Source organism: Vidua chalybeata, chromosome 1 (genome assembly GCF_026979565.1).
Source record: "Vidua chalybeata isolate OUT-0048 chromosome 1, bVidCha1 merged haplotype, whole genome shotgun sequence".
NCBI lineage: Eukaryota > Metazoa > Chordata > Aves > Passeriformes > Viduidae > Vidua > Vidua chalybeata.
The window spans coordinates 93915598-93939065 of record NC_071530.1 but is presented as its reverse complement, the minus strand read 5'-3'; the positions used below and the strand labels follow the sequence as shown (position 1 = coordinate 93939065).

At 39.1% G+C, this 23468-nt stretch overlaps 1 protein-coding gene across 3 annotated transcripts in view; it reads right to left on the bottom strand.

The window, feature by feature from the left end:
* MBP (myelin basic protein) overlaps positions 1-23468 on the bottom strand; it is an 82891-nt gene that overhangs the window by 49682 nt on the left and 9741 nt on the right. For all 3 annotated transcript variants that reach the window (XM_053950329.1, XM_053950336.1, XM_053950345.1), the window contains exon 2: positions 3811-3901. In XM_053950329.1, the coding sequence (XP_053806304.1) occupies positions 3811-3901 (91 nt within the window). The remainder of the gene's footprint in view (positions 1-3810; positions 3902-23468) is intronic.

Genomic DNA, 23468 nt, shown 5'->3' with positions numbered 1-23468 from the left:
TCTGAAAATATTCTCTCTAAGTAAGGCTAAGAGTCCCCTCCTGACCCATTTCTTTAAATGCATAGCACCATAGCCAGCAAATCTCTTCCTTGCACTGGGATGTAATTCAAAATCTTTTTCTGACTACATTCTAGTTGCAACAGAGACCATGTTGACTACGTGCAAGTTCAACAGCAGTTTGCAGTGAGCAAGACGTTCTAGCTCCACATCACAGATGCATATTCAGTATATATCAGACAACAGAACTCTGTTGGGTGCCACAAGAAAATCCTTTCAAAGGGCAAACAAAACTAACTCTTGTCAATTCAGAATTGCATAGTTGCAAATGCCATCACTGCGATGTCTTTTCTCTCCCAATACCCTTACTCTTCTGCACCATTTCTCCACTCCATCCTCCTGTATAAAAAGTTCACTGCCTTTGAGAATTAGTTCTGTGAAACATAAGACACACCTGACTTGTTTGTTTCATAAAGCAGCTGGTACAATGTGGCTTCATCAGTGGCAAGGTCTTTTCATCTATACCACAGTCTAAAAATAAATATTAAAGAGAAATGCAAAAATGCCTCCTGGAATGGTAATTCCCAAATTTAACCCATACAGAGAAGAACAACAGGACAACTAAGGCATTTATGTGTGTTCACAAGTGTCCCTTTACAGTAGCGGATGAAACCTTGCTTGAATCTACAAAGAATGCTACCAGGTCTAGCAAACTTGAAAGGGCCCCACACTTGGTTCCTTACCATTGTGACATTTTCAATCAATAATAATATGTTTGCTTCGAAAACGGGACCCAGCTGATAGGGACTGCAGAAACCACATTTACTCTGAAAGGAAGTATTTTCAAAAAAAAGTATTCAAATGGTACAATTCATCAGGAATATTCTGTATAACAATCCTTAAGCAACTTCATCTATCCCATGCTGTCCACAGCAGAGAAAGTTCCCTCATCCTGAAAAGTCATTATTGTCAGCTGGTCCACGCCAATGCTAACCCTGGAGAGTGAGGAGGCAACACAAATCGAGATTTCTGCCTTCTTTGTTGAAGAGCCTTGGAGCTGGCAGTCCAGGCGCCCTGGTGGCTGCCAGGGGCTGGCAGCTGCTGCCACCGGGTGGCTCGGCGACGAGGGACAGCCAGCGGTGTCGGGGCACACGGCTCCTCCCGGCGCCTGCTGCGCTCCCCTGCACCGGGGCAGAAAAGGCAGGCGGCTCTCAAAGGGGGCTGCCCCTCCTCAAAGGGGGCTCAGGGCTGCGTCAGGCTCCTCTGCTGCCCGTGCCAACCTTCCTGCAGGGGGTGGCATTGCCCAGAGAAAGCCGGGGGAAGGGACATCTGGGGAAAATAAATAAGTCACGGAAGACAGTGATCTCCGTGAAAAGGGAAGGCTGAGCTGCACCTGCTCAAAGTGATGGGAGGCTATTAGAAAAATCTTCAGAAGAGGGATTCTAGTCAAAGCTGGAGCTATAAATTAACCAACTATTGGTGCACACTTGATGCTTGGTATAATTAGCATCACTGGGGAAAAAGAAGGAAATGAGGGATAGCTTGAAATAGATCAAGCCAGAGGGAGAATAAGTGAGCAGGGTCTGTAATCATTTAAGTCACAGAACAACGAATAACTCACCTAGGGAAAACTGCTTCAAGCTTATCCTTTATCCCTATAAGATGTAAGAGTATTTTAAGCAATTGTCCAGAACTGCAGGGAAAGGCATATACAGCAGTCATTCTCAAGACAACATGAAACTTGTATCTATCAAAATATTCTCCCCGATTCTTACCAGTGGTTTCATTTGCACCTTCGGTCCACTTTGATTTAGTCAATTAACGTGGGTAAGAGAAGATTACAGAGTCCATTTGCACCATACTTCCTCTTTTTTTACCCCCATTTTGACCTAATCTTAAAATAAAAAAAAAACGCAGACTGTCATTTGCAAAGTGCTAGGAGAGTTGATACAAGATACTGTAGTCTGACTGGTTTTGGAGTTGGAAAGAAATTTTCCTCCTTGTTGTGTAGAGTTATCAAAGGCTAATCAGTGTCTTATGTTAGATAACCAGCTCAGTTCACAGATTTGGAACATGGAAATATTTAGCAGTTTGTTAGTAAATCATTAGCTTTAAAGACCACACAGAACACTGCATGTTGACTTTCTTCAATTAGTTAAAGAATTTGTTGATATTGAGTTTAAACCTAACAGTGAACTTCACGCTTAATTCCCATCTTTAAACTCACAGTTCCCACGTGGACCATAGGCTTAGCTAACTACTGGGTTAGCCCACTGGTACATGAAGTAGTGATCAAAATATAGAAAGTTTAAGTGTCTGAGATTTTGCTGGTAGAAAGAGGCACACGGAGACCTCCTTGCTTTGCTGTCTCCACCCTTCTCACAGAAAGAAAACGAGAGATCTGCACTGAGAAAGGACACAGTTTGAGATGCATATTACACCGTGCCATGGGGCTTTACAACCAGTATTACTGGATCTACTGCAAACACCTGGCAGAGCAAATGGCAAAGAAATGAGGTAATAGCCTCAGCACCCACTTCATAAAGTTGAAAGCTAGTTCTAAAGTCCACTTGTGGATTCATCAGTCACTGGCACTACATGATCAGTGTTGGAAATATTTGTACCAGCAATTCAGGTTCATGTGTCAATCACACTATATTATCTCAAGGAGAAAAGATGATTTTAAATGGTTTCCATTATTAGTAAGAAAGACTAATTATTAGTTCTTCATGTTCCATTCCTTTTGTATCTTGAAAGAAAAAAATCCTTACTGTATTCAAAAATATTTCACTCATCCAAAAGTTTTCAAGCTAGTCAGCCTTACTAACATGATCAGCCTTGCCTTAACCTCTCCTGCATTAATGTTAAGACTACTACTTCTTCATTGGAGTTCTATTAGCATAAAATCAACCTTAAGTTGTAATAATAAGGTTTTTCTTATCAGGAAGAGATTCTTCACACAGCAGGTGGTTGGGCACTGGAACAGGCTCTGAAGGGAAGTGCTCACAGCACCAAACCTGACAGAGTTCCAGAAGTGTCTGGACAATAACCTTAGGCACATGCTGTGATTTTTGGGGTGCTCTGTGCAGGCCCAGGCATTGGATTCTGATCCTGATGGGTTCCTTCCAACTTAGCATATTCTACGATTCTACGATTTCCTGTCTCTTTACCAAAACTCAATGCAGAAGAAAAGGTCAAATGTGGCTTTCAGATCAAATAATAAAAATATCAGCAAGGTCTATATGGAGAGCAGGGAAAGGATTCACAGAAAAACACCAAGAGAAGCTCATTTAAAATCGAGGCCTCCAAGAATTCTCAAAGGTCATCCAGTCTATCCTTCTGGCACAAGATGATTACATCAGTTTAGACAGTTACTTGTCTAACCTGTTTTTCAAGGCCTGCAATGATGAATCTGTACACTTGCCAGATGATGTATCACAATGCTTTAGTATTTGTTTCTGTATTTCCCTTCCTGACATTTGATCACATCTTTCTTTTTGCAGTTTTAAGAATTCATTGCTTATCCTCTCCATTATGGATGGAGAAAAGTTTATTTTCCCTTACTGCATAAACCTTTAATTTTGTTGGACACTTGGATTCAATCTTTCTTCTCCTCAGATTATTTGTTGCAGACTGCTGATCTCTCTTTGTTTTCTATTTGGTCTTTTCCTCCATCTTTCCAGGTCTTTGTGGGACTGTACAGCCTGCACTCAAATGCTGTACATCAACATTAAGTAGATCACTATGTCTTTGTGGGAATTCCCTTTGTACCAACAAATCAAATAACATTTTCAACTTTTTGCAATAACTCACCAAATACTTCATTATCCTCTGATGACTGCTGTGTTAGTCTGGCTGCTTTTGGACCCTCTTTAGCTGCTTCCTCCACCTTGGTTTCAGCATTCTGTAAAACAAATTTACTGAGATCAGTCCTTCTTTTACTGCTTTCAAATAGAAACACTCTTCAAACTTCTTAATTACATTCCTAATGAATACATGTGGTTTTGTTATCTTTGCTAAACATATGTGATTTTTCAAAATATTAAGGAAAAATACTCTCAGAAAACCCTGATTTTTTTTTAGTCTGTTTTAATCTAACTAGATTACGTAAATAGAGAGTTAAAAAAGACATTTAAACAAGAGAGAGATCTTAAACCATAACAGACTTGTAAGTTTCCACCTTTCCTCCTCATATTTAGTTTTATTTCTATTGACATATTCCATGTTGACTTAGTGAACCAAGAGATCAGAAGATAGTACACAAATATTTCTCCTTATACAGGAAAGGCAAGTGAGCTAGAGCTTCAAGTCATTAACCAATTCATGTATTTGACTGTCTAAAGCACAAGGATTTACCTACTTCTGAAAGAAATTTGCCAGTTAGCTACCTGGTGTAACTAGAGATAAATCAACAGCTTCAGCACTTAACTTGCCAGAAGTTAAAACATTTAATTCCCCAGCTAGAAAAGTCTGAGGAAAACATAAGCTGCAAAACATTGAGTTTTAAATATTTATATTTCTACTAAAGAAAAAATAACTCATATTTTAAAGTGTTTTACTTTAGTACTCAAGAGAAACATATACACAAGCTTGCAGCAATGCAGCATAAGCAGTCGTCTGTTGACTGATGGATATGAAATGACTGATACAATATTAAATATTACTGCAAAGACTTGACTAAGAGCTAAGGAAAGAATAAAAGAGAAATGTTTTATGCCTATGCTTTTTAGAGGATACATATTGTTCTATTCAAGTATGTGCTCATTTGGAAGACTGTGTGATTTTTTGAGAAATACAATTTTTAAACGCTGACATATATTTGAAAAGGCTGCTATACAATCTGTTCATGAAAAATTACCATCTCTGCTCTCAGAAACATGGCACACTTTCAAATTTCTCTTATTTCCCCTTATTAATAACAATAAGGAAGTGTCAGAAGATAGGTAGATTAAGTCTGTTAACCTCCCTATAGAACAGAGGAATGCAAACTTAAGGCACATAAACTCAAGAGATGTTGAAGCAAGACAGCAAGAATTTTCAGAAAGAAATAAAAGACAGACCTAGCAAGCCTACTGGTGTCACATGGCAGCTGACAAGAATTGGAAAAAGCAGAGACAGAGAAACTGTCTCAGAGGAACAGTGCAGGTCCTTCCTGAAGCAGGAAGGACATGGAAAAGTGAAAGGATTTTGCACTCCCTCAAGGCACCAACCTGAGTGTGTCCAATGCTGAAAACCCATCAGCTTGGTACCCCTCAGAGCTGAGGAGAAAAGTAAGTTTTAGCAGATGCTCACCTCAGTCTGGCTTAACCAGTGTCCCTTGGGAAGATGGAGGGACCCAGTCAGAAATCAGTAGCGGCTACACTGGGAGACAACTTGCTTTGGGTAAATAACTTCATGATCAGCACATTTAACCTAAATTCTGTACCCAGAGATATAATCTGTCAGTTGTGTAGTTACACAGTCTGCAGTGCTGTCCACTCAGACAAGGAACATACACTAAGGTCTGTGCTGGTTGACAGGATCACCTGCATTTAGAGGCCACTGATTCTGGAAGCTGCATATTGGACCCAGGTTCTCCATCCTATTTCAGTTGCTCTATAGTGAGCAGCAAATCAACTACATCTTTGTTGTACAGAGAGATGGAGAACAGCAGTCAACTCTGAGAAAAAGCAGAAGAGGACATCTGTTACAGCAGGGTAAGTCAATCCCAGAGGCAAACACTGAAAACTGTGTCATCATGGATGAGACAAAATTAGTACATCTAGATTACTAAAAGTTCAGGGATTTCCCAAATGAAGGGGACAGCTGAACTCCTGATCAGAGCTATTGCTCTAGGCTTGGTAAAGATGTTGCTTGTTAGCTCCATCTTTAACTGTATTTCATCATATTTAGTGTATGGTAAAGCTGGTGGTACAGGAGGGGAGGGATTGCTGCTCTTTATGCTCTTGCTCCTCTTGGGAAACAGCTGAGAGTCTGTAACCTGCTGCAAGGTATCAAGAGCAGCAGCAGCAAAACACTATCCAGCAGACACTCAGCTGTGTCTGTGAAATGCGCTGTCACTCCGAGCACTTACCGGGGAGATGTTTGCATCCCTTACTTTGAAAACAGGGTTTTGGCAGACTCAGGGAAGTTAGAAAGAGTGAACCCTGAGACATTTGGGTTTGATTTAAATCACTGGAAAGAACTACACAGCAGCTGTGCTGTCTGCTCCCTGCATAAGGCACAATGTTGGTGTTGATAGATGCCAGCTCCAAGATGTTGACAGCAAAGATCTGTGATGTATCAGCCTAAAACATGACAATGTATGGTTGGATATAATTCTGCTTGGCATGCCTTCTTAACCAAAATGCAAACTTTCAAAAGACTTATTTTGCTTAATTTTTTGGAAGAATCTACTCAACACATTATTGCTGGCATATATAATACTTGTATTACCAAAATCAATACAAGACATATCACTGCAAAAGAACAATCAATGATCCAGATGCTTCAAATCAAGCTGTATTGAAAAAAAGACTTGGTCAGTTGCTTGACTCCTTTTTCTAGGGTCCTAAAAAAATTTTAAGTGTCTCTGTCTTTGCAATCAATGAAGAGAAGAAGTGGAAACACATTCCCTTACACTGCCTGAGCTTTGCGAGAAGAGATTCTTTACCAACATTTATAGTGTGCTTTTAGGCTGGTTATAAAATAAAAGCCCTTTGTATATAACAGAGTAAACATAATTCTACTTAGATCTTTCAGGCTGAGTACTCAATGCAATTTCAGAAGTGATGAGGAAAATAGATTTATTTTACAGTACCAGTTCCCAGGAGAGTAGATAATACCTGATTTTAGCAAGAACTTAATATTATACAGGCCTAAAATGACAAAAAACTGTCTCCCCCAAAAAGCATCTCTTTGACTGCTCACGTTCCAAAATGCCACAGAATACCTAAGGAGCAAACCAGCAGCTACTGCATCATAACAGCTGGTAACAGACTAGAGCCACTTCTATTATTTCATAAAGCAGTTTCAAAATGAGATGTGCATACACACTGCAGCTCTATATATGTAAATATGTACATATACAGCTGCTCTTGATTCAGACCTGATAAAAATTAGAATTGCATTATAATTTGCTTCACTTTTATAAGGTATTTATTATAAGGAAAGCCCAACCTTCCACTGTAGCTGTCCCCTGGTACCTTATGACTCAGTTCACTTGTTTTCCCATTATCCACCATGCGCACACCACAGTGTCCATATTACACAACATTTTAAAACTTTGATAGGCAACTATACAAATAACCAGTAGCTATCAAAATATTTGCAGAGAAAGAAGAGCAATATCAAAAATGTTATATATACACCCATTAGTGCAAGAAGAGGCTACTTGAATTTTGTTGCTATCAGTGCCTACTTAGATGATCTTTACTTACATGGGAAATATTAAGAAATCCTGAGTTACAGTGAGCTGTACTCTGCAGGTACTACAGTGTCAGGCCAGGTTAAAAAGTGCAGTGAAGCATATTACATTTAGAGAAGCAGCTAAGTCCTCAAGGAATCATAGGCCTTGGAAATGGAAAGTTGTACTCCAGAGTATTCAAGCCAGCTTTTTAACTACATTGCCATTTTTGTATACTAGTTAGGAAGGGCTTGTTTCTTTTCCTTTAACCACAAAGCTGTTACTCAATGACTTTATTTTCTAAGTGATAAAACCACAAAGAAAAGTTAAAACTTCTCATCAGAGATAAAATTCAAGATTACTCAAGAAGTGTTATGTCACAATGAGAATTAAAGAAATCCAGTGTGAAGCACAGATTCATATTGTCTGTGCTTTCATTCCTGCCTTTTACAATCTTCCCCTTTTTCTTATTATATATATTTAGCTAGTATGTTTAGCTCCATTCCGATGGCACAAGTGAAAACAGCTAAAATTCTTTCTTTTCAGAAAAGTGCCACAGGCACCAAAAGCTGCAGGAAGACAACACAGACTGAGTGAACAAGCAGCTGCTTTGGCAGCACAGACGTTTCCCTAGTTCGTTTTGTCATTCATTCCTGTCCACAGCACATTACCTTCCCTCCACAGCAGCACTGAGGCCATGGTTAAATGCTTGATTCTTCCCCCATGCTACATTTACAAAACTAAGATTAACAACAGGCACCACCTCAAAAGACAGACGAGAGTTTCTAGTGGATAAAACTAGATTTGACTGGCAATAAACCTTCATTTTGAAATAACAGAAAAAGAGTAAGTTGTTGAAGGCAGTAACAATCTGGATAATCTAAACTACATCCACAGCAGTAGATCATATTGCTCCAGACTCAGCTGAAGAACTCTGCAAAACATTCCTGATTTTCCACTTCTGCAATGATATTTCCCTGAACTCTACCACATAAGCCTTTTCATTCAATATTCATAAAATGTATGTATGATGTTCAGGCTATGGTATACCTTCAGACCAATCTATACATTGTCTCTTCTCAGAGATAAATGATTTTCCACGGAGTTCCATGGGGCAAAGGTAAGAAAATTCTTTAAAACATTAATATGTGCTCCTTCAAAATTGTGACACTAACAGGACTGAGACAAGTATCAGTAAGTCTGTCAAATGCAGGGATTTTTCTCTAAATACCAAATACTGCTGCAATCCAGCAGGGCAGGATGTAAGTCAGTCTTAAGAGTCATAATTACCCAGTAAATTTTGTATTCTGCATCCCAGATTAACAATGTTGCCATCATAAATTATGGAGAAATTCCTTTTTGCTTCTTATCAGGCACCTCAATCAGTATCAAAATTTTTAGCTCCTGTTCATTGAGAGGAATTTCTACACATACAGCTTAACACAGTCAAACAGATGAGATGCTGTGGACCACACTTATTAGCAGCAGGAATTCATGGAATGGCAGCTGGCCTTCTTCAGGTGAGTTGATATCTCCTGGACCTGCATTAACAAGTATGTTCAAATATATTATTGATCATTAATTCTTCTTAAATGTGCAGATTTCCCAAAAGCCTTTTTGTTTATACAGAAACTCAAACACACACTAGCAAGCATCAGGTCTCTTGTACAGAGGGTGAATAGTCAATTTTAAAAATGTCATACTGGCAGATTTGTACTCCTCAAACAAGACTACAGCCATCATTCAGAATGAGGTTATGCCAGACTGAAGTTGGGCTCGTGCTATCTATACACATCTTGAAAACATCTCATAAACTCCTACACCAGTTTGTTCTTCAGTCCTCACCAGCCAAGAAAAGGATGCAAATTTTATCATTAATTTTCAGTTAAATAAAATAACTCCTTTAAACATCAAGCAAATCATAGTAATTATCTCCAGCTTTCTATTACATCTTGTTTTCTCAGTTTAATTTTCATTTCTACAGATTTTTTACATGCAGTTTCTAAAATGCAAGACTCACAATATCCTCTACTTCATAGTTTTGACAAAATTCCCATGCCTGGGTCAAAATCTTATTTAAGGTATAAGAAAGGAAAAAAAAAAAAAAAAAAGTGATGGAAAAAGAGAGGGGTAGAGTTTCCAAGGACAGTTTTCTGCTCCTCTCAGCTTCAACAGCACAGTACTACTGCTGCTGTCACCAAAGGAGAACTTCAAAAGAAGTTGCAAACAAAAGGATTCTCATCACTAACCCCCAAGGCAGACCAAGGCACTTAGAAAAAAGGTCTGAGATGCCTCAAACACATTATCCAGGTCTTTGAAGAAACTAATTCAGTCTATTTTGAAACTTGAAAATACCAAGGGGCTGAAGTGAAAAACACTGAATTCCAACTCAAAAATTTGCTACATTCTGCATTACGGTTCCACACTATTTTGTTATGTACTTCCCTTCTTTTATGAAAGGAGTTTAAAAACTACTTCTGTTTATGGAGAAGCTTCACAGATTTCACAGAATATTCTGAGTTTAAAGGGACCCACGAGGACCACTGAGTCCAACTCAAGCCAATGGCCCATACTGGGACTGAACCCATGACTATGGTGTTACCAGCACCCTGCTCTAAGTTGTTACAAACTGGGTTAATACAGCAAATATCTCACCTTTAAATGTTCCTGACCACACTGGGGTTCTCATATTTTATAACTGAAGTCTCTTCAGCTCAGAATGTTACAGATAAAGATAATTTATGGACCTACAGTGTACTACTAGTCAGCTTTCCCTAGTCCATACAGTACTCCCCTATGCTGAGGATGGAATTTCAAGCATGTCATAGGAAGAAAATGAGGGATTACATTACTGTGTCCATACAAGTCACAGAGGCTAAAGGCATTTGGGAATAAGCTGTTAAAATGACAGCATTCATTTGGGAAACAAAACTAAATAAAAAACAAGTCAGGCAACCCCTTGCAAGATTCAAGAGGTTTGCATTAATACCGTGAACTGAAAAAAAAATTATCTCAGGTGCCCTGTGCATAGGGGCAAAGGGAGAGGAAAAGCTTTGTGAGTGACCTTTTACTTTGTAGGTACTTGGAGATACTGCCATGATCAGGAATCCTCCTAGAACCACAAGGAATTTGCAAAAAAAGTAAAGACAAGACACAAAAATATGCTCTGGGTCAATATTTTCAATTTCAAACAACTGTCTTTCACTGTGTGAACATTAACCCTGAAACCATACATAGGAAAGCCGGATGTGAATCACATCAAAATCAGACAAGTGCAGGCAGGGCTATGACTTGTTACTTCCTCTGCCAATCCCACCCTGGTCCTGCAGAGCAGAGCAACCATCACCACACCAGCAGTGAAGACCAGCACAAGGACCTAGACCCACACTTGGGAACACAGTGAGGTTCAACAACCTTCAGAGCACCTGGAACTAACATTATTAAAGAACATGTGGTACCTGCTTTGAACCCAGGCAGGTTTTCTACAGCCCCGCTGCAAACAGCATCTGGCAGGCACATGGATGTAAGCAGCTCTTGACCTCACGAATCAGAGGAGCTGTAACACTCAAGGGACAAAATCAAAAACAGGTACTTTGGACACCAAGCACAAGAGCATGTCTCTTTTACAGAAGGTGTTCAGGCTGATTTCCAGAGTCATCTGAAAAGTGACAGTTGTCAATATCAATGCCTTCCCAGCACATTCATCATCTTTATCTCATCTAAACTGAGTGCGAATTTACTGTCCTTTAAGCATTTATTTTAGCCACATGCTGAACAAGTGTAAATATTTCACTTTTTTTTTTTTTTTTTTCAAGAAAATGATGTGGTTTAAGTCATAAACACAGTGTCGATGCTGCAGCCTCAACCCTCAGTGTACCTCCTTAAAAGCTTCATAAATCCATTGAACAATGTCAGTGTCTGGCCCCAGCAGACTGGTAATTTTCAAATGCCAACACGTAAGGTCTTTCTGAAGGGTTATAACAAAAGTGTACAACAGCAATCCTGTTTTCTTCCCAGCTAATGAGCACATTTCTATATTCTAGCATATTGATAAAATCTGAGTTCATATATCAGGGTACCAATATACTAGCAAAAAATATTAAGCATCTGATTATCTATTGTAAAAGCACAACAGAGATGCAAAAACTAGCAGCTAGGTACAGAATGATGTCTAATAATTAACAGGTGGAAAAAAACCAAACCAAAGCCATTTAAAAAAGGTGCAAAATAACAATTCACTAGCCAGGGAGAAAAGGTAAGAAATATTTTGGGGTTTTTTTCAGGTAAAAAATGCCTCTCAACCTCATACATTGAACTTCTCTAAGGTCTCAGTTTAGCAGTTTGCAATGAATAAAGATCAAAATGATTGCCACATAATTAGAAATCCTCAGTCTTGAATCCTCCTCGGGGGCCTATAGAGAACTGAGCATGGCAGTAGGCCTGGTGATTTGCACCTTTTATCCACAGGAAGAGATGCAGAAGGGGTGGCAGGTGTCTGTGTGGAGTGCATCTGGGAGACTGCATGGTTCCAAACCATCAATCAGTGCAGAAGTTACCTGATGTTATGATACAGAGAGGAAAGGCTCCAGTCCTTCTGCAGAGTCCCACCAACCATGGCTATGTAAACCTTCATTCCTGCATTTGCATGATGCTTATGGTTGTTTAAAAAAATAAACAATAAGAAATTAGGCCTGAAGCAGTGTCAAAATCTGGTTCATCAAACACAAGGATGGATGTCTGCAGTAACCCAGGAACAAGAGGATACTCAGTGTGTCTTAGATAAGTAAAAAAATAAATTAAAAAAACCCAGTTAAATCCTATTTACCTTCTTCCATTAACTCGAAGGTATTTTGAGTGAAATATATTATAAAATGAAAGGTATTACAGAGCATCTCAAAAATATTCACTGAAAAAGTGTCAAACCTAAGAACAGTAAACAACTATTAGAGATGAACCTTTCTGCTGCATTACCAGCAAAACATCTTTTCTCGGCCCCTAGGTGTGAAAATGTTCTGGCTTTTGCAGTACTCCAACTGACAGTGTGCACAGGTATTTTTGACAAAAACCCAACACAGCTGACATCCTGACTCTGCAGCCAGCATTAACGTTAAGAGAAAACACATGAGGTTCCCCTTGTCAATGTAAATTGTTGACTCCACCGGCCTGCAAGAGCGAAGTGGAACATCTGGCTGTGGGGGCTACAAAGAGCTGAAGCACAACTGTGCCAAATAAACATGCACAGCAGGCACTCAGCACCTAACACGAGAGGTTAGCTCTGCCCAGTTCCCCAGCAACAAACCAGGCTGCAGGGAAGCCAGAATTTCACTTCTGGTATTTTATTCCTAATACCATTATGTGCATGAACCAGTCCTTCAGTGTGCAAAATAATTACACAGAATATGTGTCTGGTTCATTTCCTCAACACGGATGCAGACTGGCTTTCTTGAATAATAAAAATACCTTTGTAATGCTTTCTCTAAGGTTACAGAAAGAAGAAAAAACAGTAGACAACTTTAGAATAGCTTCTCACTGTTCTACTCACAGGGGGCAAGAACTACAAGAGACTAATTCTAATCCCCTTTGAGCTTAATGAGTATGAAACACACTCTGAAACAATTTCCAGTGAACACCAAACATGAACTTTCAACTTTTTGAATTTAATTTTCACTTTCAAGTCTCTAGCTCATGAGGAAAGAAAGCTCAAAAGCAGCTATGTAAAAAGCATTCAAAAACATTCAAAATTACCTCACTTCAACTCCCTAAAAACTACCAAGACATTTTCAGCATTTAAAAGCAAAATATACTTTTATTTGTCAGGAATTAAAAGAATTAAATTTAACATCAAGTAGTTAATTTTAGAAGGGAGATTTTTCAGCACACTGAAAGTGCTTTAAGTCACGAGGCAGTCTCTAGCCTCATGAAATACATTTCTAGGCCAAAGCTAAGAATAATTATACATACAAATTGCCTGATGCTAAAATGCAGTACATTTCCCTGCAAGATTTGTAGGTTCAAAGAAAATTCTGACCACAGTACTCATCAATGTTTCTGAACTGTGATAAAAGAAAATTACCAGATTTTAAATCTTTGAATCTTACCAGATCTTTAAATCTTTAAATCTTAAATGTAGTACAAAAAGTTTTTTTGGGGGGCTGGTGGGTTGTTAAGAAGAAGACATCTGCCTTTCCAAAGTGGCAAGGTATTTTGACACCGACATTTCAGCTCATCATTAGCATGTACTCCTGCCAAGATCCCAACCTTGTCCCATCTCCAAGGAATGTGTCTTCCCTCCTGACCATACCTACAAGCTGGGCTGCTCCCAAAACTTCTTGGTCCCTCAAGGAACGGGACAAGGGGTGAAAGAGGGGCTAAAAACCAATCCATCTTAGTAACATGAGGGGGGAGAAAGGAAGAAAATGGAACCAAACCAGCTCTTGGGTCCAATCTGCCAGAGAGCCCCCTCCCTCACTCCAGTCTGTATGGGAAAAGAAGGTTTGCTCTGTAGCACTTGGTTAAGGGGGAAGCTGCCATGACCCTGCCACCATAGAAAATGAGGCCTTGGTGTGCACATATTGTCTATCCACCCAAGACAGAAAATTACTTTTCCATTTCCCTGTTTGATTTAAAAATAGGCCAATGTTAAATGCATGGTCTTGAAAGAAAATGAGTTTTATTGCTCCATGCTCCCAGAATGTGCATAGGTCCTCTGTGTAGTGTAAATAAATGCACAAATACCACTTAGAAGAAAATGTTTTCAAATGTCAAGACTTACAGAGTCAATATTTACAAAATAATCAACACAATTGCCTTTATATTGCCAAAATATAAATAAAGATTTCTTTTCAGATAAGAGTTTTGAAATGCAGTTGTCGTGGATGCAAGAGGGGGATTTTTAGTTAAGGGAAACTGCTAAAGGCACAAAACAGTTTGTATAATTGCAAAACAGTGGTATGACACCCTTTAACTCCCACCTAAGTAAATTTTAGAAAACATCAAGCATACAATATGTGAAGATAAGGAAAGACATTGATCATGCTATCAAGGATCACTTTATCAATATACTACTCAAAAACAGTTCCCCACTATATGACTACATAAAAAAATATCCTATAAAAATGGTTAGAAAGTTTTATCAAAACTTTGAGTCTAATGCAGACTCACTAGGAAAGTTAAGACACTAGGTAAAACTGAGTATTTACTTGATAAGTCATGGAATCAACCTCTGCCTTTGCCCTGTTACATTTTTTCCAAGGGTCTTCTTGTCTGCATCACCCTGTGCCCTTTGTTTGCCAACCCATTCCATCACTTCCTCACTTGTCTGTTCATCTTATGTCCAACTATAGGCCCAAATAGGGCTGACCTTTCTTTCAGCAGCCCACTGTAAGCCTTTCAAGTATAAATCAACTTCTAACTCACAGATAGATGTCAATGGTACATCAATAAAACTACTTACTAGAACACAGAGAAATAATCTAAGAGATATTTCCTAAGAGACAAAGAACATACACTGAAATGTATGCAATACCTGAATATTTTTTAAAGAGCAACTTCAAAACACCTATTAAAATTAATTTATAGCTTTGCTCAAGACACTTGAAGAAAGCACAATGAGGATCCCTTCCTCTTTTTTCCTAGTTACCTTAACAACCACAAAATGCAAAATCTGAAGAGGAGATTAACTGATTTCAGAAATATTCTAGCTGTCAGTGATTTTTCACAACCAGGAAAAGTGTCATAAAGTAAATGATTCAAAACAATGCACCTAATTAGCACTAAAACAATAGAACCCAAGGAGATTGTAAAACATTCAGGAGAATGCAAAAAAATCTAACCAAATCCAATCCACTCCAACAAGAAGGAAGAAATTTCACAGCAATGGAACACAAATCCCTCAAATTCTCTCAACACAAACAGAAACTGCTCCCATTCACTGCTTGCTTTGACTTCTGCATCCTTTATCAGGAACAGAGGAGCAGAATCCTTGCTGGCATGATTATTTCCCTTTCACAATGTTCATATGCACTAAACATGTGATAGAGCAGCTTTGGTGGGCACCGGGAGTCCAGCCAGGGTCAACCCACCACATTTTCTGAAAACAAACAAGAGAACAATGCTTCCCTACATCTTTTAAGCCAACACAGAGGCACTCTCACAAAAACTACTGCCGAGTTACAACTGCACCAATATTAGAAGAAAAATTGACCATTGTAACACATGTATGAAGCTGCATGCTGAAATACTAACCTACATATTCAACAGGTGAACTTTCCCATTTCAGAAGGGAATAATGAAGTCTAAGAGGCAAAATATTTTGGAAAAAAGTACAACAAACCCGATTGTTTACCCAAACATGCCCAGAGAGATGACATTTTAATTACTTATTTTCAGCCTGTTTAAAATGTCTAAATTAGCATTCAAATTTTATTGACCACATGGAAAACAACAACAACAAATCCTGAAGATCTGGATGTTAACGAACGGCAGAAGCCAATTTCATTAGTTCCCCCACAATTGCTATACTGAAAACTCAGTCAGAGCATCTGATCACACTGGGGCTTCCAGGCATTTTAAGGGCTGTCACTCAGAGCCTGACCTCATTCGGTTCTGGCTACCAGGCCACCATCTGTTTTGTTATACCAGTGGCACTAACCCCTCCAGATTTTGGTGCTCTCCTCTGGAGCACACTTACAGTCTAATGCAGCCCAGACTGTAACATGCAGATGTGGGTATGTCAGATATGCAATCTGATCAATGCTTTTCCAAAATTCCATTAAATTATGTGGTGAGTTTCCAACAAATATTGGTGAATTTGGATGCAAGAAGTACAGCTAAAATGTTACATTTTCCCCCACATATCAGTAATTCAGTATGTTCCTGACTCTCAGAAATAATGATCTCAATGATCTTACCACACTGAACTAGTGGTAAGACAAACCTTGAGAGCCCAAGGAAATGACTCACGGAGATCTCATACTCAGTGCTTCTTCAGTCCCAGGTGACACCTGATTCATCAGCAAATACCTGCTATTACTCACCTGGAACTAGGGAAGGTTTTCCTGTGGAGTTAATTGCTGCCATTTCTGTACACCATATAAAAAAGACTGTGGTCAGTAAGCAGCTATCCAAAGTGTCTCCAGATGGTAAATATGATAAGATGCATGCTCCATAACATAAATGGTTCACTAGCCTGTTCTCATACCTTTTGCAAAGCATAAGCAGCTAATCTAATAACTGAATAAAAAAGACCCTATCTGCACAACACACAATCCTGTTCTTCAGGAACATTTCTTGTTTTGTTGCAATGTTGTTTTAAACAGCTGTAGTTACCATTTTCCAAATATATAGTCAAACAAAGAAACTAAACCCGAGAAAGATCAAGCAATATAAATATCATACTGACTGTGAAATAAATGTCCATTTTCTCTAATACCAATGTAAATAAGTATCAGAAGTGATGACACTGAAACACTCATGTGCATGTACAGACAGGAGAAATGGTTAAGACCAGAAATACAATTTGTGAGCAACTGGATTACCACTTAGTGAGCCAAAAACCAAATAGAAACTATCATTTAAAAAGATCACAGAATCATTCAATATGCTGAGTTGGAAGGGACCCACAACGATCATCACATCCAACTCCTGGCCCAGAATCACATCGTGTGCCTGAGAGCATTGTCCAAACACTCCTTGAATTCTCAGGCTTGGTGCTGTGACCATTCCCTGGGGAGCCTGTTCCAGTGCTCAACCACCCTCTGGGTGAAGAAACATTTTCTGAAATCCAACCTAAACCTCCCCTGACACAACTTCAGACTATTACCTTGGGTCCTGTCACTAATCACTAGAGAGATGATTCAATTTACCACGGTTTGATTCATTAGTGTGGTTCTAGTAAGAACTCCACATCTTCAGGAGAAATATTGCATTGAAATTCAAGAGCTATGTGTTGAAAAGAAAAAGAGGTGATTTAAATAAGTGCTACTTTGCACTATTTATAGTCATCATTTGTGGAAGCCCCAGGCTCTAGGGGGGAGCATGAAGCTCTTCCAGCAAGCATACCTATTCACCGCCTGGGAACATCTCCAACTCCAGGCAGGAACACTTGTTCTTTTCTTCAGCTTCCACCTTTTCCTCCAGTGACTAATTTTTAGATCTTTCCTCTTTTATAGCTATTAAAAAACAAAAAACCAAAAAATCCCACCAAAATCAGCAACAAAAAACCAACCAACGATCACCAAACAACCAAAAAAATCTGACCCAAAAAAACAAAAACAGCCACACAAAACCCCAACTGACAGTTCAGCCAGACAGCATTGCCTTTTTTTCTGTGACCAATCAGCATTTACTTTGTACTGTTACACTGTACAGGCTGCTATCAATCTGTCAAGACTTAGTAACTCTGTGATAACTGCCCATCTTTCTGGAAAGGTTTCAAGAAATCAAGGATCATCATACAACTACCAAGTGCACTTCACACCTCTTTTCTGTGGATTTGTCCTGAAAGAAGGCTTCAGTATGTTTTTTTTTTTTTTTTTTTTTGTCAATAATTCAAAAGTGCAATACTTTATTGAAGGATGAAAGACTGTCAAAGGTAGGTACATTTTGTACTCAACAGAAACCTCTGCATTAACATTGAAGGAGTGATAATGCCTTGGTAAAATGAGAGACATGCTTTATACACAGCATTTCAAGTGCTTAGCTGTTCTTCTTTTTTTAGATGACATAACAGTTTTAACAGTAATTTTTCCCCATGGATAGAAGGTTTGTAGGAACACCCTGCTTGGATTTATCAAGGGCAAATGGTGTCTGACTAACCCCCTGAATAGCCTCCTGTGATAAAATGACAGGAGATTTTGTGGAGGAGGGGAAAAGCATGACATCATATCCCCTGACATCAGCATGGCCTATGCCACAGCCTCCCACAATCTGCCACTCTACCCTTCGTCAAACCAAGAGTCTGGGTAAGTGGAATACAATGGGTGGGTAACTGGTAGGACCACCAAGCTCAGAGGATGGCAATCAATGGCACGGAGTCCATCTGTCTGTCAGTCAGCAGTGGCATCCCTCAGGGATCAACACTAAGGCCATTATCATTTAATGTCTTTATTAAAAACCCAGGTAAAATAATAAACTGGGGGACTGATCAGTACACAGAGGCAGAGGTGCTCTTCAGACAGGTACCTTGACATGCTACAGAAGTAAACAGACAAGAATCTCATGAAGTCCAATAAAGGCACATGCAAAACTCTACAGCTGAAATGAGTTAACTCCATTTTAGTTAAGTAACTACAAATGGTTGCATTACAGGTGTTTGGAACTGATGAGCAGCTCCTGAAGTACATGGGAAAAGCAGGTGCTATTGGTAAATAGGTTTAACTCCAGTTCTCCTGAACTTGGGCATTTAAGAGAAAAGAAATATGTTCTCTATGGAGCAACAAGAAAAGGCTTTGGAAGAATAGATGTGTCAATTGTGTGACTATTTTTCTCCCCTTGTTCTGTTTTGCTTCTTCTGTAGACTGAAAAGATACTTTGCTCAGAGTCAGTACTCCCACCAGTGATGACAGCTTCCTGAGGGAAAAGCTGTGGCCAATACACCAGTTTAAAATCACTTGAGCAGTCACAGCTGATCACAAAGAGTTACAGAAAAACAGAAGCTTGACTGAACAATGAAGAATTCAGGATCAATTTCTCTCCAGAGGAAAGAGTTTCTGGCCTCAAAACCAAAATGACTGAACTGCATGAAAGAGTACAAAAACCCTCAGATACTTCATTCTCTCAAACATGGGAAAAAAATACAGTCAGACAGTACTTGAAAATTATACCCCATCAAAAATGTTAAGAGACTTTACAATGCCAGGAACAGAAAACACACCAACTTTGACAGAGATGGTATCACTAGGTTTGTTTTTTTGCTTGGTTTGCTGTTTTTTTTTATTTGCACAGAAATAACAAGAAAATAAACTAAAAAACAAATTGTCATAAGTAAATAAACAAAGTAAATTTTGCACAGTTGACAAATTATGATACTATTCCCATGACAGTGACAATGCTGGTTACTGAATAGCCCAGGTAAATAACATAAGATCAACTCCTGGCCATAATGCATTTCTCAGTGATCAACAAATAACATACTTGGATTCAGCTAAAACAACGTCATTAAAATCCAATAAAATAATGACTAGATATGCCTGATAGATATTTAAGACACTTTAATTAAAGGACTGTGATAGTACTTCATTATAAATTTTTTTTTTGCCCATCTTTTATGTTCTCTGATATAATATGACATCACTAATGTAAGAGCCTCACTGAAATTAAGATCTCTTTAAGCCACAGTGAGGAAATCACACAGCCTGATAAGGTCATGTTACCTTCCCACTGCAATAATTATTTACATAGATGCACACTTCTTCATGTCCTCCAAGTATTTTCAGACAAAAAGGAGCCATGTAATAGAGCGATTAGTTAAAAGCTCTAAGACTTCATGAAAGTTCAACAAATCATCTTTTTCAACATAAAAAGGTCTTCAGTTCAAAGCCCTAATGTAAGTCATATTAGGTGTGATTTAAAGGAAAGGTTGATCAATTAACTAGAATCTTTTCCAATACAAAAGCTCATTTCCAAGGCTAGACTCATGACCTTTCCCAAGTAACATTTACTAGAAAAAACAATCCTTAGGAAATACAAATCCTCCAACAGACTGTGAAAAATTAGAAGCAGCGTTAACAGAAGAGCTCAAGGGAAATTTCTCCTTGTACTATCAACAACCAATCTACCCCCAACTCTTTTTGGTTTTTTGCCATTCAACTTTCCCCCCCCTGAAGGAAGGTACACACGCAAAACAAACTGATTACATGTGTAATCCTTTTTATCTATAGATAAAAATATACATCTATAGATATAAATAGATATAGATAAAAATACAAATATTAAACAAATATTAAAATGCACAAAAATACACACAAATATTAAAAATAGAACTTACAGAGCCCTGAACTGGAGGACTGCAAATGCAAGAACTATAAACTCCCAGCCAACCTGAACCTTGCTTCTTCAGCTGGATCCCTTCAAGTTTACGGTGCCTAATGGGATTCATCCCAGGATACTCAAGGAGCTGCCTGATGTCACCAGGAGACCTCCCTTAATGATTTTCTAATGGTCTTGGGATGTTTTCAGTGGTGTCTTGGGAATCTAGAAAGGTCCCAGTTGACTGGAAGCTGGCAAATAAAGCAGATATTGATCTCTTCTCTCCAGTGATCAGTGACAGGACTGAAGGGAATTACCTGATGTTGTGTCAGGGGAGGTTTAGGCTGGGTATTAGGAGAAGGTTCTGCACCTAGGCAGGTGCTAGACACTGGACAGAGCCAAGCCTGAGAGAGTTCAAGAAATGTCTGGACAACACTTTCAGGCACATGGTGTGATATTCTTGGGGAGTTCCTGTGCAGGGCCAGGAGCTGGATTCAGTGGGTCCCTTCCAACTCAGGATATTCAATGATTCTATGAAATATATCAGGGTCCTTAATTATGGTGTGGTATGGAGAGGATGAGGTAGAAGGGAAAAAACTGATTTAATCTCCTGTCCACAGGATCAGACTGCAGAGAATACAATTCCTTAAACTACACTGTTGTTTTCCCAAGGTTTTGCTCACACTGCCCACAGCAAATCCCATAACATTAATGTGCAAAATCTATGTTAATGCACTACTTGGCTGGGAATTTTAAGTGCACAGACGTCACACAGTTAAAGACTGCATTTCCCTCAGCAACTGTTACTTAGTAACCCTCTGCACATAAATAGAATTTTACATCACTGCATATGTGTTGTGAAGGCTAAAATTCACGCCTTGATTCTATAGGCCAGCAGGAAGGAAAGGAGTCATGTGGGCAACAGTAAAACAAAGTAGCACTGACTATTTTCAACTGCTTCTCTAGGCAGAGAATTTAACTGGAGAGAAACCTGTGGGTAAGCAGGAAGCTGTTTCCACTGCCCTTCTTTAGGTGGTATTTCGTCATAAAAAAGGAGCAGGTAGACCTTGGACAGACTTTCTGGTATTATTCATGTGCTGTGCAGTGGAGACTGCAGACATAAGCACAAGAGACCATGCAAAGCTCTCCACCTTCTCCCCTAGAGGTAGTATAATCCAGAGGCGATGTAACTTCTGGGTAGAATTGGTACTGCCAGAGCCACAGTTGAAACAATACTAAAAAAAGCTGTGTGAATCAGATCCAGGACTGAACAAAACAGGTGGAGCATGATGGATAAAAAAAAAAAAAAAATCATCAAATAAACGCAGATTAGAATCCATCGACTCTAAACACAAAAGCTTAAATGCCTGTATTTTATTAACATATATATTCAATCCTTTCCATATATAGGCCACTTGTTATTTGACTGACAGTCTAACTCAAGCAGCTTGAATCAACACGGTACTTCATAATCACTTTAGGCCCAGAGACTGCCTTTTTAGCGCTGAACAAAAGAGGTGGCCTGCTGGAAATACCTGGACATCTTTTAATTCAATTCCCTAGTACTGCAAATATTATTATTACTCTGCTTAGTCCCATCCTTTGCCTCTAACACTCCACAGCTGTAGCTTCTTAAATGATTTACTATAATAAAAGTGGATTACCTTGACAAAAAACCAACTGACTGAGTTACATATAAGCAACAAATATATTCATTTGAAGAGGTTACAGGTAAAAAATATTTGCAGTTATTAAACCAAGTGAATGAGTATATAGGCAAGCAAACACACTTAATTTGCAATTCTATTTAGCAAGTTTACAAGTCCTAAAGTTTAGCACTTTCCCTTAAGTGCAGCATTCAAATAATCATTTCTTGCTTCTTCTGAACAATGAAAAATTGTTATTCTAAAACAGGATTTTGAAAGCTTTAGCAAACCAAAATATTCTTAACCCTCAAAATTCTTCCCCTGGCAAAATCTCAGGGAATCAATCCTTTGAAATACCGGTTCCTACTTAAAGCTTTTTTCCTGTCACCTTGATATTAATAACATTGTAACAAGCAAGATATGCCAAATCAGATGAGAATTCTTTATTCCAAGAAAGCATCAAGCAATTTCTTTTAAGAAAACAATGTTAGGCTATGAACTATGCTGAGGCTTGAAACTAACCACATTATATCATGACTAAGAGAGGTCCAGATGCTCAGAGCTGTCTCTGAAGTCCTCATTTTCTTAAGGCCACAAGACCCAGCTTGGCAGCGCAGCAGCCGCAGAATTGAGAACTGAGCAAGAGACTTGGCCAAGTCTTAGTCAGTGACTGGGACAATTAAATGGCCATCTGGCTCCAGCACAAAGACAGCAGCTCTGCACCTGTTCCACCAGCCCACGGTTTGCAGCCTACTTGGTTAAAGCAAGCCCATGGGGCAAAACCCAGAACAACTTGTCATCTGCTGAGACCAGAGTTCAAAGCTGGGATCAAAGCCAAGGGCCCCTGCTCCTGCTGGAGCCATCTCCCTTGGGGGGCTACATGCAAGACATGTTCAGAGGCTCCCTCCTGTTCCTTACATACAGCAGCAAGAGATATCATCAGGAATTATCAAAGACATGCAATTTAGTTGATACAAAGTCTGTGTTTCAAGCCCTACAGGCTTCCAAAATGCTGTAAACCCTTTCTTCTTCCATAATCAGGTGACTCAACAGCTGCAATAGAGTATTACATTATTACAGTATTAACTGCATTATGCTATGGCATTATGAACTCTGCAAAATCCCAGAGCAGAATCTGATGCCTGCAAGATCTCAGCATCCCTTGCCAGAGGCAGACATATCCCTTGCTCCACTGGTTGTTCTTGTACTTGGAGTTAAAGCCACCAGCCAGGACACCTGTACAATCTGCTGAGAGGGTATTAGAACCCAGAGCTCCCCATTCCAACTGAACACACCCAATAACAGGGATCTTGTGGCCTCCTTTCCCCCAGGAAAACTTTCATTTTTATATGGTTTTATCAATCCTTATGAGGACTACATAGCATAGCATAATATAATAATAAAAAATAAAAAACAGTAGACAAAATGCTAGTGGAAAGGAAAAGAAGACAACAGACAGAAAAAGTATATTGAAG